This window comes from Maniola jurtina, chromosome 7, assembly GCF_905333055.1.
Source record: "Maniola jurtina chromosome 7, ilManJurt1.1, whole genome shotgun sequence".
NCBI lineage: Eukaryota > Metazoa > Arthropoda > Insecta > Lepidoptera > Nymphalidae > Maniola > Maniola jurtina.
The window spans coordinates 8,924,407-8,941,009 of NC_060035.1; the positions used below are offsets into that span (position 1 = coordinate 8,924,407).

Genomic DNA, 16,603 nt, shown 5'->3' on the forward strand with positions numbered 1-16,603 from the left:
TAATTTTAAAACTCCAGATCTCTTGCTTCACGATATGATCGCGTTGAGTCAGCTCGGTGTAAAGTAAATTGTGTATGAAGTGAAGCCTGAAGGTACTTACTAAAAAGATTTAGTGTAACGTGTTGTGTTGATTGACATTATTTGAATGGTGAAGAGATCTATTAGAAAATTGATGGTAAGAATAAAACAAATTTAGGATTTAGGGTTTCTAATAAAGCATTTTATTGCAAAATTAGTTGATAAAATAACGTTTTTTTAAAAGCGTTACGTAAAGTCCACATCACTAAAAATTATGTCAAGTGTCTAACGTCACGTCAATTTCACAATGACAGATGAGATACTACCTAAAAACCACAGACACACATTTAACAATAAAAATATAAAGTTGAAAACTAAAACCCGTATTAATAAACGCCGAAATATTATAGTAATTATATTGATTTCCGTCGCTTGGTATATTTTAAATTTTAATGTTGTAGTACAGTTATATTTAAGAACTCAATTTTTTTCTCTTATTTGACATCGCACTGATGCTTTATAGCAACTAGTACTTCGAATTCGAATTTCTATGCGGGTAACATTAATATAGCAGCAGGGGTTTTTAGAATGCCAATAATTTAAGTTTTGCGAAAATCATGGACGTATAGAAATGTCTATTTGTATTATTTCATAATAACGTTATGTACGTGTAACGTTGTTGTAAATATATGGTAGTGTATTTTGTAGAATTAAGTATTCCAACAAGAGTCGTCATTAAAGCGCATTATTTTCGATCACACGATCCTTCATGTCATGCCTCAAGAACAATATCTACTCATATGCCTCAAGCGTCAAGGTGACCCAGGAGATGCACGCAGCACGGTTAACGAATTACAAGCTCCGAATCTGATGTTGGGTTCCGTAGTGTAAGGAAACCTTAGAACTTTATCCAGTCAGTCTGTATTGGGTTAAATAGATTGTGCAAAGTTGAGGTTGGACGCTATAAGAGCAAATTGATTTCTAGAAACTCGATACGACACATTAGCATACTAAAATTAAAAAACTTGCTTATACCAGCGACGAGATGAAACTTTGTAAAGTTGTTGTCGACACTTGCGGAAGGTTTACGGTAGGTACTATGTACCGTCAACGTACAAAAGGTAGCGCGTTAGTCGCATTGCAACGAATTCCGAGCTTAACTAATACTTACTAAAATCTTAGAAATAAAACACAGTTAAAACTGTTACAAATTATATTTTTTTTACGAATTATCAAGAATCAACATTATTATCGTTTTTTATGAACATATAGCAGTAGTGTGCACAGGGTTTGAAACCAAACATTGTGACATTAGGTAGGCAGCAATACTTTTATGCTTCTTTAATCTGCATGCCACTGGTTTGTTTAACATTCTTAGTTATTTATTAATTCAAATGAAAATGCAAAAATTAAACCAATCACAGATAAGATAATATGTAAGCGAGTAACTAAAACTATTTTTATCATTAATAATAATAATTAATCAGTAGTGGAATATTTAAACTGAAACTTAATACTAAAAATAATTGATGAAAATAAGAAACTTAATAATGGCACAGCGCAAATAAACTGGAAACAAAAAGTTTGTAACATTTTAATTTTTAATACTTTCTCATTAAGAATAATAAACTGCGTAGATTGTTCAGTAGGCATAGTTGAACTGCATCTGTATCAAATATTTGACGTTTACTTGCGCAACGTCGTATACAATGAATCTGACGCAATATGTTAAGGAAACATCTGGTTATCATGCACAAACCCTAATTGGTGTCAATGGAGAATAACGGATAGTCGTTTTACTGCTCAATATACATATACAGGGTGGCCGCGGAAGTGACCTCTACAAGAAAATTTTATATACCTTATATTAGGGGTATCCAAATCACCCCTATGTATGTTCAGTAATTTTTAGTAGTTTAGGAGATATGAGTCTTTTAATGACTTTTCTCACAATTTTCAACCGTAACATTTTTTTTGTGATAATTAGTTTTTCGTTTTTTTTTTTCGTTTCCAATAAGTCCATCTGCGATCGGCCTCCGGTATAATCAGATTTGAGGAGTTGTGAAAATTTGTTTGTTAGTTTAGGGGGCATTCCAATAAATGTCCTCCCCTTTCGTGCTGTAATTTATGGAGCATATGATAATTAGTAACTATAAAGTATTTGAGATACACGCGAAATAGCAACTTCTTACTTTACATGAGTTCTTTAGTATTTACTGGCTGACTGACTGGCTCGACTTGACTAGACAGGGCTGGACTGTCCAGTCTAGTCCAGTCCGGTCAAACTAAATGCACATTTGCTTCGCTTCTGCGGGGCAGCTTCCGATGCCAGTTTTTTTAAATATGCCTTTTTCACATAAGACAAGCTCTAAGGCATGATCCTTTGATGGTAGAGCAATTAAAATAATATTTTAAGCGCATATATTGTAAAAAGGATACTCGTTGTAGAGCAGCGAGGTGTTAACGGGCGCGGTGACGGGCTTGCCGAGCGGCACCTGTACGTCGCCGTCGAGCATGCGGCTCTGCGCGGGGTCGGGCTGCGTGCGGCCGCGGCCCCACACCGAGTGCTTGCCCGGCGGCAGCTTCGTCACGTACTCCGCCTGGCAGCATTCTTTCCTGTAGACGAAAATTTGGACATTGTTGGACACGACAAATTGCGTGAAAGGGGTAGATGATACGTTGATGGATGACGGAAGAGAGTGGAAGAGGAAGACATGTTGTTCCGACCCCACGTAGTATGAGATAAGGTCTGGAAGAAGAAGATGCCAGGAGCGACAGGACAGGGTTCAAAAGTCTCTGAATCCGTTTTTCTCGTTTTGAGATATGATGATTCTTATTGTAAATTCAAATACTAGGCGTATGCTAATACAAGATACAGTTGGAAAAATGAAAAGTAGTAGTGAAAAGGTGTAAGAACTCACATATCTCCGAGCGCCACCTCGCTCAGCAGCAGCAGGCCGACGTTGTTCTTCTTGTCAGTGGCGCAGTAGTTAGCGGACTTGGACACCATGTCCGCGAAGTAGATTCCCTTGCCGAACATGTAGCCCGTCACCGGCGCTTCCGGGGGCGCGATTCTGAGACCTGCATAAAGAACAAAGCTCGAAAATGTACATCTGGGGAGAGTTTGTATGAATACTCGCAGCTCTCTGCATTCCACATTGCTGAAAGTTGTGACCCTTTTCCATTAATCCTATAATGGTAAGAGTTTTCTTGGGATAATAATGTATAAGACATAAGTTAGCTTAATACATGTCTATCGCACTGTCGCATTAGGACTTCCTGTAGGGACAGTGTACATTATGAACAAATAAACTTATTAAGAGAGCTAGATTTTGTCTCAGGTTTATCACAAATCGTGCTCTCTGAATCATGGCAGAAACGAAAAGGCCAATATCTGACCTCCAAAGTCGGGCAACCATACAGATATCGAATTGTTAGCGTTGCAATCCTCAAATGACATATCACACTTCACATCTGTTAAGTCAATTCACAAAATATACCATATCACATTTCACAAACGACGGCAATAAAGAAACGAATCGCATCATAGCTCTGTAGCTAAGCTAGATTTTTCTTGAAGGCTAAAGATAAGAAATCTAAGATTACATGGCTAGATATGTATGAGATTTATGAAGCTTGGAATCCACAGCTCCAATTTAGCTGTACCTACAAGATAATAATGAAGGTTGACTAACCTTGTGAGAGTATACCAGCAAAGTTGGTAACTCTCGATCCGTGCCACAAGAGCTTTCTGTTGTGAAGTTTCTTGAATGGCTTGAAGCGCTTCTCCTCACCTTCGCGGACCACTTTAAATACCTGCCACAAGCAATTTATAGAGAACGTGTAGTACTTAATTAATAATACTTCAGTCGTCAGTCAGAAGAGCTGGTATAATTTAACTCATTTTATGATAAGTTATTAAAACGTTGTCTCATAAGCTTGCGCGGGGATATAGATCAAAACGCGTAGAGGCTTATCAAGAGTTTCAATCCTTTAAACAACCTAACTGCAATATTCATTTGACCAGGGCGCAATTGCTATTGCAACCATTTAGTGAAAATACCAAACACTTAAACACCAAAAGTATTTTAATAATCGGTAAGTCTCGAGTCGGAAGGAGACTGCCCTAAAAACCGTCAAACACCTGTATGGCATACGGCATCATACCGGAACGCTTAATCGCTTGGGGCTTTTGCCGTTAGGGCGGTAATTAGTCCCGGCCGAGGCCTCCCACCAGACAAAGACAAATATCTATTACATTATTACATAGCTATATGATATAATGCATACAACAAAAGGTCAAGATCCCAATTTATCTAGATGTAATGAGAAGAATGATATGTAACTGGTTGTGATGTATCCGCGAACTCTCTTTGGTGTGTCAGTTTGCCGTCCCATCACTAACGACTATGAGTGACGTAAAATAGTCCACCTATGTAGTGTTTGTTTAGATACCGTCGTTGATTAGTTCTTCGTTGCGATTAGTTCTGGTAGGAGAACATCTTGATCTGTTATAGTATGATAGCAATACAAACCTCTTGCACTTTGAGCGAGTAGCTGGAATGTGTGGCAGCGTGCGTGTTGCGCACGTACTCCTCGATCATCGCGAACTCGTCCGACTTCTTGTCGAGTGGACTTATCTCCGCCTTCAGCTTGCGGTAGTGGGCTTCGATCGGACTGACACCCTCATCTTCATTATCTGTGTATTTTATTAACGCATATTTACATTAACAAAATGATTTCTTGGTGCTCGTAGCAAGCAAACGTTTGCTTGCTATAGGCGGTCAGTATTTATACCTTTTAATTTTTAACCAGTGAAACTAAATGCGGTTTAAACCGTATATTAAAACCAACTAACTGAACACTCGTTTAAAAGATGTGCCGAAGCTGAATTTTGTCAGACTCCGGCCGAACCTCACGCGCTTTTATATCCAACAAATGCATTCAAATTTCAGTATAAGCGAATATGATACTGGTTTCGGTCCATTTCTACTTTTTAGGTCAAATTTTAACATATTTTCTCGGTGATAAAATACAAGAAATCAACCAAGTGCTAGTCAGACTTGCGCACGATAAATCAAAAACTATTATGCATAAAAATTTATAAAAATCTGTTTTAGAATGTACAAGTAAAGCCCTTTCATATGATACCCCACTTGGTAAAGTTATCTTACTTTGAAAATTGAAAATACTCATAATTTGTTCATGAACACATTTTTTTGTGATTTAAGTAACCACTAATCCACAGTTTGCGGATTTTTTCCTTTATTTTCCTTTACTTGTGCTATAAGACTTACCTACCTGCTAAATTTCATGATTCTAGGTCAACGGGAAGTACCCTACAGGTTTTCTTGACAGACACAGACAGTCAGACAACGAAGTGATCTTAAGAGGGTTCCTTTTTCCTTTTGAGGTACAGAACCCTAACAGCCAAACCAAATATATTAATGTCATTGTTGTTTTTCATGAATAGTGAATGCAAAAAATACTTACCATTTTTAAGAAGACTATAGGCAATTTCAATTTCCAGCAAGTTATCCAGCATTTCAGTTTTATTTTTAATTGTTTCAACTGAATTTAACAATGGAGGATTATCCGTGCCGAAATTGTGCGGTACTAACGTGTAGAACCTGTAAAGCAAATTATAAAAATAATTTTTTTTATTATTATTTATTACATATTAATTCATACTAATATTATAAATGCTAAAACGTGCCTGTCAACTAGCTTTTCACTGCCCATCCGTTAAATCTATTTTGACTAAATTTTATATTCATCCTGGGGACTAGCATAGGATTTATCCCGGAAAATCAAAGAGTCCCGGTTGGATTTGTAGAAAACCTAAATCCACGCGGGCATTTTCATTCATTTAGTAAAATATAATAATAATTAAAACATAAAACACGCGTTTTCGTACCTGTTTGTAGCATCGATGATTTTGTTTTCATTCATTTGACCTTTCTCCAAATATTTAAGTAACTCTGACAGAACATTATATCCAGATTTTATTTGCTTCTTGGACAGTTTTCCTAAAGGCATCTTTTCAGTGTCAAGCTAAAATAAAAACACAAAAATATTGGTACTGGCACTGATAATAATAATTAACATCACACTAAGTGATAAAAATTGGTCTAATAAAATCATTAAATAGTTATTAAGAATTTAGGGCAATCCTTATAATTTGTATGGTACGAAAACATTTCTTGTCTTAAAACGCTTCTCCAACCCGAAAGCTAGCTTGCTGTCGATGCATTTGATGATTCAAAAGTACATATAAAAGTTCAATTTAATAAAAATTATTTCTATTCTATTCTTGCATGTAATACTTTTTTTAAATAAATTTTTATGAGCTAAGTGCATTTTATTCCATTGAATATCTATTCATGTTAGTAACAAGATAAAATAATGCCTACTTTAGAAATTAATGCATGGAATCAAGCACAATTTCTCATTTTTGTAGTACTTTTATAACGAAATTCATAAATATAAAAAAAATCTTCACTAAAATATAATTTGAAACAATGTGAACCGGAAAATGGCGGCACGATTTTGCCGGAAGGGTGTAACTAGTCACACCAGATGCCTGCCAATAATAATAATAACCATATTAAGAACAAAAATCTCACTTCAAACTCCAGGAGGGTTTTCTTCATGGTGTTGATGTCAAAGATCCTCGTAAGCAGCTTCTGCACGGGCATGGCAAGGTTGCACTTCGCGTCCACGGCCATGGCGGCCGTCGGTTCGTCGCCGTAGTCCACGTCAATGGGATAGTACGCCTCTGGCATCTGATGCACAAACACCAAACTTCAGTTGTACCCAAAGGACTTAATGTGACTCTGCTGTCTGTATGTCTGTCCATATGTCATAGTCATCCAGTTAATAGACGCAATAAGTTACAGATCTGAAATTTGGATATTTAGTGTAGACTGAAGAGGGTTGATCCAACTGAATGAGATATTCAATTAAATTAATGTTCAATGCAAGGGGGGCGGATTATTATGATAAAGAATACACAGAACTGAATACTATTTGACAAAATTATAAATCATTGAATTTACGCAAGTTCTAAGAGTGTGCCTGTTTCCCAATTTTGAGACTCATTACCTTTATGAAATCATCTCTCATCTCCCAAGGGTTTTGTGTTCGCTCAAGGTAAAGATCTTCAAACTTGTTGATGGCCTCGTCCAGGCTTTTGCAGTCTTCAAGTTTGTTTCCACCGATAGGTGTGCCAATTCTCCCCCAAGATCGGAACAGCCAAAATCTGAACACGGAACCATTAGCGCTCAACACGAGCATACTGCTTGCATTTTAGAATGTAATAAATAGCAAGTATATCCATGAAATCAAATAGGCCATGTATTCACTGAGAAACAAGTTGTGGATACACCACAGACATTAATTACATCTATTGGATACAATGTTTCTGAAACACCACAAAGATATTAAAGAAAATAATGTTTCAGAGACTTGGCAGTCCACATCAATCAATTGTTTAGATACATATTTCAATTCGCCTGGTAAAATTCGCTTTGTCTCAAACATTTCTATTAATTCACAAATCGTTTAATCGTCGTCCCACACTATCACCATGTTTAGTATATGTCCACACTAGTAAGCACCTATTATAGAAGTTATTTGTTTTGCTTGCTCCCCATCACCAGCAGAGAACACAGAAACATGCCGGTAAACATGTATGGTCTCATCACAAAAACTTAAACAGTTATAATGTTTGTTTAAGCCGCGCCTAAAGTTTTGTGGTAAGCCAGGTTACGGCTATAGGTTAGTTTCCACTTTTTCAGAAACATACTAATTCGTCTCAGAAACACGTAGATTTAGTTTCTGAAACAGCATTTATAAACAAATGTTTTCAGTGAATGCATAGCTTAAATAATCTCAAATACAGGAGCTGTTTGTTTGCAGTACTGACTTGTTTTGCGTATTGGCCTTCAGCACTTGGAGCTTGTAGTAGGAGTTCTTGCCCGCGACCACGTCAGTCTTGGAGAGCACTGTGGTGTACTTGGTGCCATTCCAATCCTGGTAAACGTGCGCGATGTCCGCCACGCCCGAGTCGGGGTCCACGGCTGTACCGCCTGCCCGAATACATCATATTAGACCATGGTCACATGGCTTTTGCAATACACCGAAGTCAAAAGAAAAGTTGAGATTTTACCAGTCTATGTATGTATGTCAATGTTAGGCCAGCGAGAGGATATGTAATATGGAGAGGCGGTGCGAGAAACGTAGCGACACCAGCAACGGGGTTTTGACTTCATACAGATTTTGCAAAAACGTTCCCATACTTGACCATGTTTGAAGAATTCAATTAACAGCGCGACGCGCAACAGGCCGCGTCTCCAGAAAAGTGTAGATATTCAGCGAGGAATGACCAGTAGATACATGTATAGTTGAAAATTTGGAGAGTGATAAAGGCTACTTTTTATTCCAAAAATCAAAGATCTCACAGGATCAGTTTGTAATTATTTTAAGGGATAGAATAAGTGATAAATTACCTTGTACTTTTAGTTTCATGATTGCAGATTTGGATTTCGCATACAAGCTACCAGATTTAGGTATAGATTTTCCGTCGATGACATCTTGCGGTACACGTTTTGTTGGCTACAACATTCAAAAACAATTTTTTTTGTTTTATTGTTTCCACCACTCTGGCCAAGTGGGGATAGGCAGAGACATCACACACCTTTGAAAACATTATAGAAAACTATCAAGTTTCCTCACGATGTTTTCCTTCACCGTGGGCTGAAATCCCAAAGGTCGGCGGTTCAAACCCCAACCGTTGCACTATTGTCGTACCCACTCCTATAGCACAAGCTTAAGGGCCGACCTCACACCGGAACGGCAGCGGCTGGCAGCGGCGCGTTCAGTGTGAAAGAATTTTAAACTTTATCTATATAGTTAAAAGACCAGTATCACTTGAAAATCTCTAGTTGGAGGGAAAAGGAGAATGTAAGAAGGTGAATAGTCATGATTAAAATGGCTAATATTCTTTAAAAAACAAATAAATAAATAAATGCGCAGTCATATGCTTCGTATTTAGTTTGACTACTTTTTTTGCACGCACTATTACATACCCATGAAATCCACTAGTTATTCAATTATACAAAAATCTCTAGACTAAATCGACAGGTTGAATTTGTACTTACGTCAGAACCCCAGTCCGCAATATTATTTTCTTTTATAAGATCAAGAGTTTTTGTAACACTTCCATCTTTAGGATCAATCAAATCCAAGAATGATTCTTCAACAACCTAGAAAAATTAATAAATTGAATTTAAGTTTAGATTGTTTGATTACATGTGATAAACCAAATTTTATTTTATTCATATAATTACTTTCACAATCCATATTGCTCAGTTTGTGAAAACATCAGGTTCATAAATAAAATGTTTTGTTAAAAATATCCTGCAGTTTTACTCTGTTTATCTCAAAACCTTTCTTGTGCTTCTATTATTTCTTGATGCTTGTCAAATAAAATTTAATGATTTGCTAAAAAGTACTTATAATTAAATTAAAATGACACCCCACAAATGCCTCACAAATGCATGACGTTGCCGCTATTACTGCACCTCTCGCTAGTAGGCTACTCTTTGTAATCCTATTCTTTATCTGGCGGCTTATTCTTCAAATGTTATATCCTGCATATTTCCTGAGCTTGGTGCTACCAATGCTGGCCCTTCTATGTTCTGTTGCCTTAACGGAGCGCTAGATATCTTTACATCCAAGTTTTTCTCCTGTGTTCTGGAGTGGAGACTGCGTATCAGCAAGCGCAGTGTAAGACGACCTCCAACCCGCTGGACTGACGACTTTAAGAAGATAAGAGAGCGGGAAAGTGGGTTGATGAGGAAGGCGGAGGAACGTGTGTGGTGGCGCGCTCTTGGGAAGGCATGCTGGCCCTTCTATGTCCAGCAGTGGACGCAAACAGACTGATTGATTGATTTTCTCCTGTATCTTGCTGGACATCTTGTCCAAGTTGTGCGTGGTATTAACGACGGCGGCCAGCGTATCTGTCAGCTTGTTCATGACTTCGCCACTACCCATACCATGTCCAGTTGCCTACCAAGAACAAGGCATCCTTACCTCCAAGTCTTTCGCCTTTATCTCCCGCATCTTGCTGGACATCTTATGCAGGCCATGCGTGGTACTGACGGCGGCGACTGGCGTGTCTGTCAGCTTGCTTTCAACGAAACCGCTTTTACCTATGCTTCTATAGCCTTCGGCAACCTGGGCGGTCTACTGGGCTTCTGGAGCGAGCTTGGATGGCTGGAGTGAAGACTTCGGCGGGGAGGGGCAACGCACGCACAACAGACGGAAACATTTAAGTGCGGAAACCAGCCCAGAGAGAAGAAAGAAAAAAAAAAGAATCTATGCTTCTATATCCAGTTGCCTATAGAGAACAAGACATCTTACCTCCAAGTTTTTCTCCTGTATCTCCCGCATCTTGCTGGGCATCTTGTCCAGGTCGTGCTTGGTGCTGACGACGGCGGCCAGCGTGTCAGTCAGCTTGCTCACAACTAAACCACCCATTTTCAAGATGCGGTTCTTCACCTCTTCTTTGGGAGCTTTGAATTTACCATAAAGGAAAAATTGCAGATTTTTCAACGGAGGCAGTGGCAGTTGCGACTGAGAACTAAAAAATTAAAAATAACAAATTATCATCCACACAAGCCACGGGGCAGTGCTCGGGCATCATAGCATTTTAGAACCTGAACATTGACTATAGTAAAATTAAAAACCGGCGAAGTGCGAGTCAGACTCGCGCATCGAGGGTTCCGTTCTCGGGCATTTTTTCCGACATTTTGCACGATAAATCACAAACTATTATGCTTAAAAATAAATAAAAATCAGTTTTAGAATGTACAAGTAAAGACCTTTCATATAATACCCCATTTGATATAGTTTTCTAACTTTGAAAATTACAACACATTTTAATTTTTTTTTCTGTGATGTAACCACAAATTCACGGTTTTCAGATTTATTCCTTTACTTGCGCTATAAGACCTACCTACCTGCCAAATTTCATGATTCTAGGTCAACGGGAAGTACCCTATCGGTTTTCTTGACAGACACGACAGACGGACGGACGGACGGACGAACAGACAGACAGACAACAAAGTGATCCTATAAGGGTTCCGTTTTTCCCTTTGAGGTACGGAACCCTAAAAACTAGCTTATAGTTATCACAGAAAACGTAGCTGCCACAGCTGGGCAATAATCCCCTCACTTTCAGGTCTTCTTCTTCTTCCAGCCCTTATCCCATGCTACGTGGGGTCGGCACAACATGTCTTCCTCTTCCACTCTCTTCTGTCATCCATCAACTTATCATCTACCCCTTTTATACGCATATCCTCTTTCACGCAATCCATCCACCTTTTCTTTGGTCGTCCTCTTCTCTTTTCTCCATCCACATGCATATTTAACATTCTTCTAGTGATATGACTCTCTTCCCTCCGCATTACATGCCCATACCATGCCAGCCTATTACTCCTCATTTTTTCTACCACTGGTGCTACTTTTAAACTTCCCCTTATATATTCATTCCTTATCATATCCATTCTTGTCACACCACACATCCATCTCAACATTCGCATTTCGGTCGCATGTACTCGTCTTTCATCCTTCCCTTTTACCGCCCAACATTCTGAACCATACAATGTGACAGGTCTAACGACAGTTTTGTAAATTTTCCCCTTAAGTTTAAGGGGCATTTTCGGGTCGCATATAACACCTGAGACCTGTCGCCATTTCATCCATCCCGCATTCATTCTATTGTTCACGTCTCGATCAATGCTACCGTCACTTTGGAAGAGCGAACCGAGGTACCGGAAATTGGAGCAGACAGGTAGAGTTACGCCATCCAAAGAGATATCAGAGAAACTGGAGGGGCCACCGAAGTCACAGAACAGATGTTCTGTCTTCGTTCGGCTGATCCTCAGGCCAACACTCTCCAATTTCTCTTGCCATCTACGCAGTCTGTATCAGTCCCCTCACTTTCAGGTATAGTAGCTTAATCAGGTGACACATAGCCCAGACTTTGCTGAATTATGTATATATTTTGGTCACAATATTTTCTTTGAAAGAAAAGCATATTACGAAAGTTTGCCTTTATCTGTTTGTTTGTTACTTTTTTTCAGCAATCATTTAACAATATGTATTTTTTTTTAAAGAATATTAGACATGTTAAATGACTAATGTACCCCTTTCCTCTCCAACTAAGCGTCAGGCTTGTGCTAGGAGTAGATATAGTGCAACGGGCGGGGTTTGAACCGTCGACCTTTCGGTTTTCAGTCCACTCCTTTACCGGTTGAGCTATTGAGGCTCATTAACCTTCGTATATCAAAAAACAATCGCATACCAAAGACGATAATCATTTTGAATGCAGAAAATAACTTAGAATAGTGAAAAACCGAAATTTTAAGTTAATTTATACAAATCAAGACTTGTCAAGTATGAAAGAAAATTCTTATTACCTTTGTGATTCCTCTTTTTTCAGCACTACCAAAGTCGGTGGAGGCTCGCTTTCAAACAATCGTTCACTACATTTACCTTTGTAACTTTTCAAAATTGGGATTTCCTTGAATACTTTAGGAACCTTTACTGGCTTCCGTTTAGGAGTTTTAGTTGTGTATCTGCATTTCGACCATTCACTCAAGTTACCTGTGGCAATAAATATTTTCAAACGGGGCTCATGAACATATTTAAGGGCTCAGTAAGCTTTCGGTACCCTCTATATCATGTGTATTCTTAACTTACGTGATACATGTTATCCACAACAATGTATCTAATACAAATCATATTGAATGCAGCATTCTCTATACTAAGCAGTGGCCACTGGTTGACAAAACAAGATTTTTTTTTGGGTGATAGCTACAACTGCGGAATTCCAGGATTGGACAATTTTAATCCCATATTTATCAGTAAGTGCTTACAAGATTTCTCTTCTTTTCGAACCAAATGATCATGGATATGATAATGATGAATCAGGGATAATATTTGTAATGGTCTAACTGAAAGATCTTACATTAAAAAAGTCTTGAAATTTGATTCAGAGCTCCATTTTATTTGGACCCTTTAAGTTACAAAAAAATACATAGTGGGAATTCATGGCATATCCATACGTTATTGAACGTCATGAAATCCTTCATTATTTATTTATTATTCTCAGGTACGCCCACATCATGTTCACAAAACACTTAAAAAAAATACAATAGTACAGTCATAGTTCGTGTGACATACCACTTACGGGCACACACAGCTGTTGCAGGGAAAACAAGTACATGACCGATCGCATATAAATTTGGGGGAAAAAAATAATAATATAGCTCCGAAGGATAATTAGAACAAAGTGTTAACAATTAGTACCTAAAAATAATGACAAAATATGACTACTTAATTCTACTTCTACTTAATTATAAATATTTGCTATAACTTTTAATTATTAACTATGCAATTAAATATAATTGAAACAACTACAAAACAGGAACTGGCCGATTAATCTCTCAAGCAGAGACAGCTGCCGCCATAGATTTTTTAAAAGTAATCAAACTCTGCCGAAAAATGACGACTTCCTCTTGAGCGCTGGTAAGCTCGTTATAGACGCGGCTTAGGCGATTTAGCGCAGTATTACTACCCAAGTTAGTTTTGCATAAGTTAATCCTGAACGTTTTCCTAGTAGATGTTCTCTTAGACTTCTTTGGAATAGTAAAGTAGAGAATTTGTAGTAGGTCGGGAGCATCTGCTATACCATTTACGAGTTTATGCAAGAAGGACATGTCAGCAATACAGCGACGATCACTGAGAGAGATCTATCTTTGCTTATAGCTTGATGGCCTGTATCATGTTTGATTAACAGCTTTGTGAAACACAATTTGTACTGAGAACACCCAGTCTATACATTAAATCCAATGATTGCATGTATTCAATGAGCATAGTAGCTTACCTGTACACTTATATGAAAATGTATCCAATACCAATTGGCCATTTTTGCAGTCAGGGCAGGGCTCGAGAGCACCAAATGTTAATATATCAGCAAGATGATCCAAACACTGAAACAAATAGAGGTATTTTTGAAAATTATTGACCACCATTACACAAATGCAAACTACAGAAATTATGCATAACTGAGTGGTTCCTGCAGTAGTGGAGCGGTTCGGAACGGGTGTGATGACGTGATGCAACAGCTCAGTGAACTGTCAACTTCCCCTCCCCGAAATCGTCACGGTCCAACTACAGATTGGACTAGGTTTTATACAAAAACGTGTCAAACCTCATCTCTGCCCTTGAGAATTTCTTGCGAATTTTCTTCAAGTAAATCATCAATAAGGTTTCTGGGAACATCGCTGAGTCCATTCCTATATTTGTGAAATGTTTTGTTCTGCTTCTCTATCTTCTTTTGCAATTCTTTCTCTTTTTTCTCTTCTACTTCATCCTTGGGTTCCAGTTTTAGTTTCTTCACTGGCACATCATCAAGTGCAGATGCCCTAACATACAATAACATCTATCATACCCATAAATAAAGTAAATTAATATACATATTAATATTCACTTAATTTAAATTACATACTTTATGGTTTCCTTAACCAATTTCTGGTCTTCTTTGCTGAGATCTTTAAAGCCTGGGATATCTTCCCCTCCAGCGAGGAACATAAATTCATTTTTCTTTTCAGCAAAACATTGGACATGGTGCCACATTGGGTGATCACCAAATTTGGGGTCATATCCAAGTTTTGAAACCCTTACTTCATCCTAAAATATGAGCATAAATATATGAGTAATTTAATATACTGCAATTTGATATCTTAAGGATCTGTTTATTTAAATCAGTGAATCACAGGAGCTAAGCAAATATCACTGTGTCACTCAGTCAATTATTAAGCATTAACAATTTATTATGATTTGATGTAAGTATGAGCACTAATTGATTGTCTCTGAATGCCCAATGCAATTAGCCCAGCTTGAATAATTTATTATTTATTGAGCTATTATTTACCTTACAAATTTTAATATCACAATGTTTACAAGTTGCCCTGCTGGATTTAGCATATTCAATTGAATAATTGGCTAGAGCTGCCTTTTCACTATTTTCCCTTTTTGTTACTTTGCCTTTCTTGCCCTTCTCAGCAGGCATGACAATTCCTGATGGATTTCCTAAAAATTCAAAACTATGCTGATGCAGACAAAAAATTGTCCTTACGAGTTAAAAAAAACCGGCAAAAAGGCCAGTTTTTTTTCTTAGTGTGATCTGCCATAAGTTCGAAGAATTTTAGCAAATTACTTGAAAGTAGGATGTTTTCCATGATAAATCAAAAACTATTAGGCAAACAAATCTGTTTTAGAATGTACAAGTAAAGCCCTTTCCTACGATACCCCACTTGGTATAGTTATCTTGCTTTGAAAATTGAAAATACCAATTAATTATTTGTGCATGCACATATTTTAATTGTTTTTGCTGCGTAACCACAAATTCACGGGACGGACGGACAGATAAATCCCTATGATATACTACATACTAAGGTGTTATACAGATAATAATAATTAATAGTTCTTTAAACGATTTTTGAAGGTGTTTAAGGATTTTGACAGACATATGTCAGCAAGGACAGAATAAGCCATTTTATTAATGCAACCAAAAAAACATACCCAACTGGCTTTTGATACGTGTTTGATCTGCATGTTTCAGCTTATTAAAATTAGCTATTTCAGCAATGCTCCCAGGAGACTTCTTGCGGAAGAAGCATTCTTCATGGTGCCAATTTGGTTGTTTGCCATCATGAAAAGCGGACTGAATTGACAAAAACAAAACATCAGGTTGGTTTTTTCACAATCTGGATGGTATGGTAAATATCTATGAAAACTGTCATAACAAGGGTCAGATTTTTTTTTAAATCTAAGGCTTTAAATTTATCTTTTTCTTTGGTATCCTAAAATTGCTAAGCAACCTCAAAAACAACTACTTAATTCCACAATACAGCTCACTTTTATAGCTATTCTCTGCCCATCTGTTCAGCCAATTTGGTCAAAAGGTACAGAGTTAGTTTGCACCCTAGGAAATGACATATATGTTACTTTTGCTCCCAGAAAATCAGAATTCCTATAGGAGTTTTAAACACCCAAACTCACATAGCCTTTGCAGGTATCATCTACTTGTTACAGAGATAGCTTACATCCTGGAGATGGAAATACTAATATAATAAATATATAATAAAATAAAATAAATATATATATAATAAATAAATACTAATATAATAAAATATAATAAATATATCCCGAAAATTCAAAGAATTCCCAAGGGATTTATAAAGATTGAATTTAGAAGGACAAAGTTGCAGGCATCATTTAGTAAAAAATAAATGCACATTTATTCTAATCCATTTGAGTCTGATGATCAGACAGCAACAGCTTGGCTGCCGGTTAGATGCCTGAACATGAAATCGCTACATTATAAATTGTTGTCACTTGTTTGCCTGTTGGTTGCCCTACAATTACGTCGCAACGGAGCAACGGATCGACGTGATTTTTACAAGAGTATGGCTAAAGACCTAGAGAATTACATAGGCTATTTCATATCTCG

The 16,603-nt window shown here is 37.5% G+C and overlaps 1 protein-coding gene and 1 long non-coding RNA gene across 2 annotated transcripts in view; both read right to left on the reverse strand.

The window, feature by feature from the left end:
- The window catches only part of LOC123867198, a 19,320-nt gene continuing 2,717 nt past the window's right edge, over positions 1-16,603 (reverse strand). The window contains exon 3 of the long non-coding RNA XR_006796361.1: positions 1-11. This is a non-coding gene — a long non-coding RNA (uncharacterized LOC123867198). The remainder of the gene's footprint in view (positions 12-16,603) is intronic.
- LOC123867162 (poly [ADP-ribose] polymerase) overlaps positions 1,217-16,603 on the reverse strand; it is a 16,102-nt gene continuing 715 nt past the window's right edge. Inside the window, exons 2-20 of the mRNA XM_045909067.1 lie at positions 15,673-15,814; positions 15,023-15,180; positions 14,597-14,778; positions 14,300-14,513; positions 13,973-14,078; positions 12,504-12,690; positions 10,444-10,663; positions 9,180-9,284; positions 8,529-8,634; positions 7,946-8,108; positions 7,123-7,279; positions 6,645-6,803; positions 5,936-6,072; positions 5,512-5,648; positions 4,554-4,717; positions 3,714-3,834; positions 2,940-3,099; positions 2,458-2,634; positions 1,217-1,733 (exon numbers count right to left, since the gene is read on the reverse strand). Coding sequence (XP_045765023.1) covers positions 1,661-1,733; positions 2,458-2,634; positions 2,940-3,099; positions 3,714-3,834; positions 4,554-4,717; positions 5,512-5,648; positions 5,936-6,072; positions 6,645-6,803; positions 7,123-7,279; positions 7,946-8,108; positions 8,529-8,634; positions 9,180-9,284; positions 10,444-10,663; positions 12,504-12,690; positions 13,973-14,078; positions 14,300-14,513; positions 14,597-14,778; positions 15,023-15,180; positions 15,673-15,814 — 2,868 coding nt within the window. The 3' untranslated portion in view covers positions 1,217-1,660. The remainder of the gene's footprint in view (positions 1,734-2,457; positions 2,635-2,939; positions 3,100-3,713; positions 3,835-4,553; positions 4,718-5,511; positions 5,649-5,935; positions 6,073-6,644; positions 6,804-7,122; positions 7,280-7,945; positions 8,109-8,528; positions 8,635-9,179; positions 9,285-10,443; positions 10,664-12,503; positions 12,691-13,972; positions 14,079-14,299; positions 14,514-14,596; positions 14,779-15,022; positions 15,181-15,672; positions 15,815-16,603) is intronic.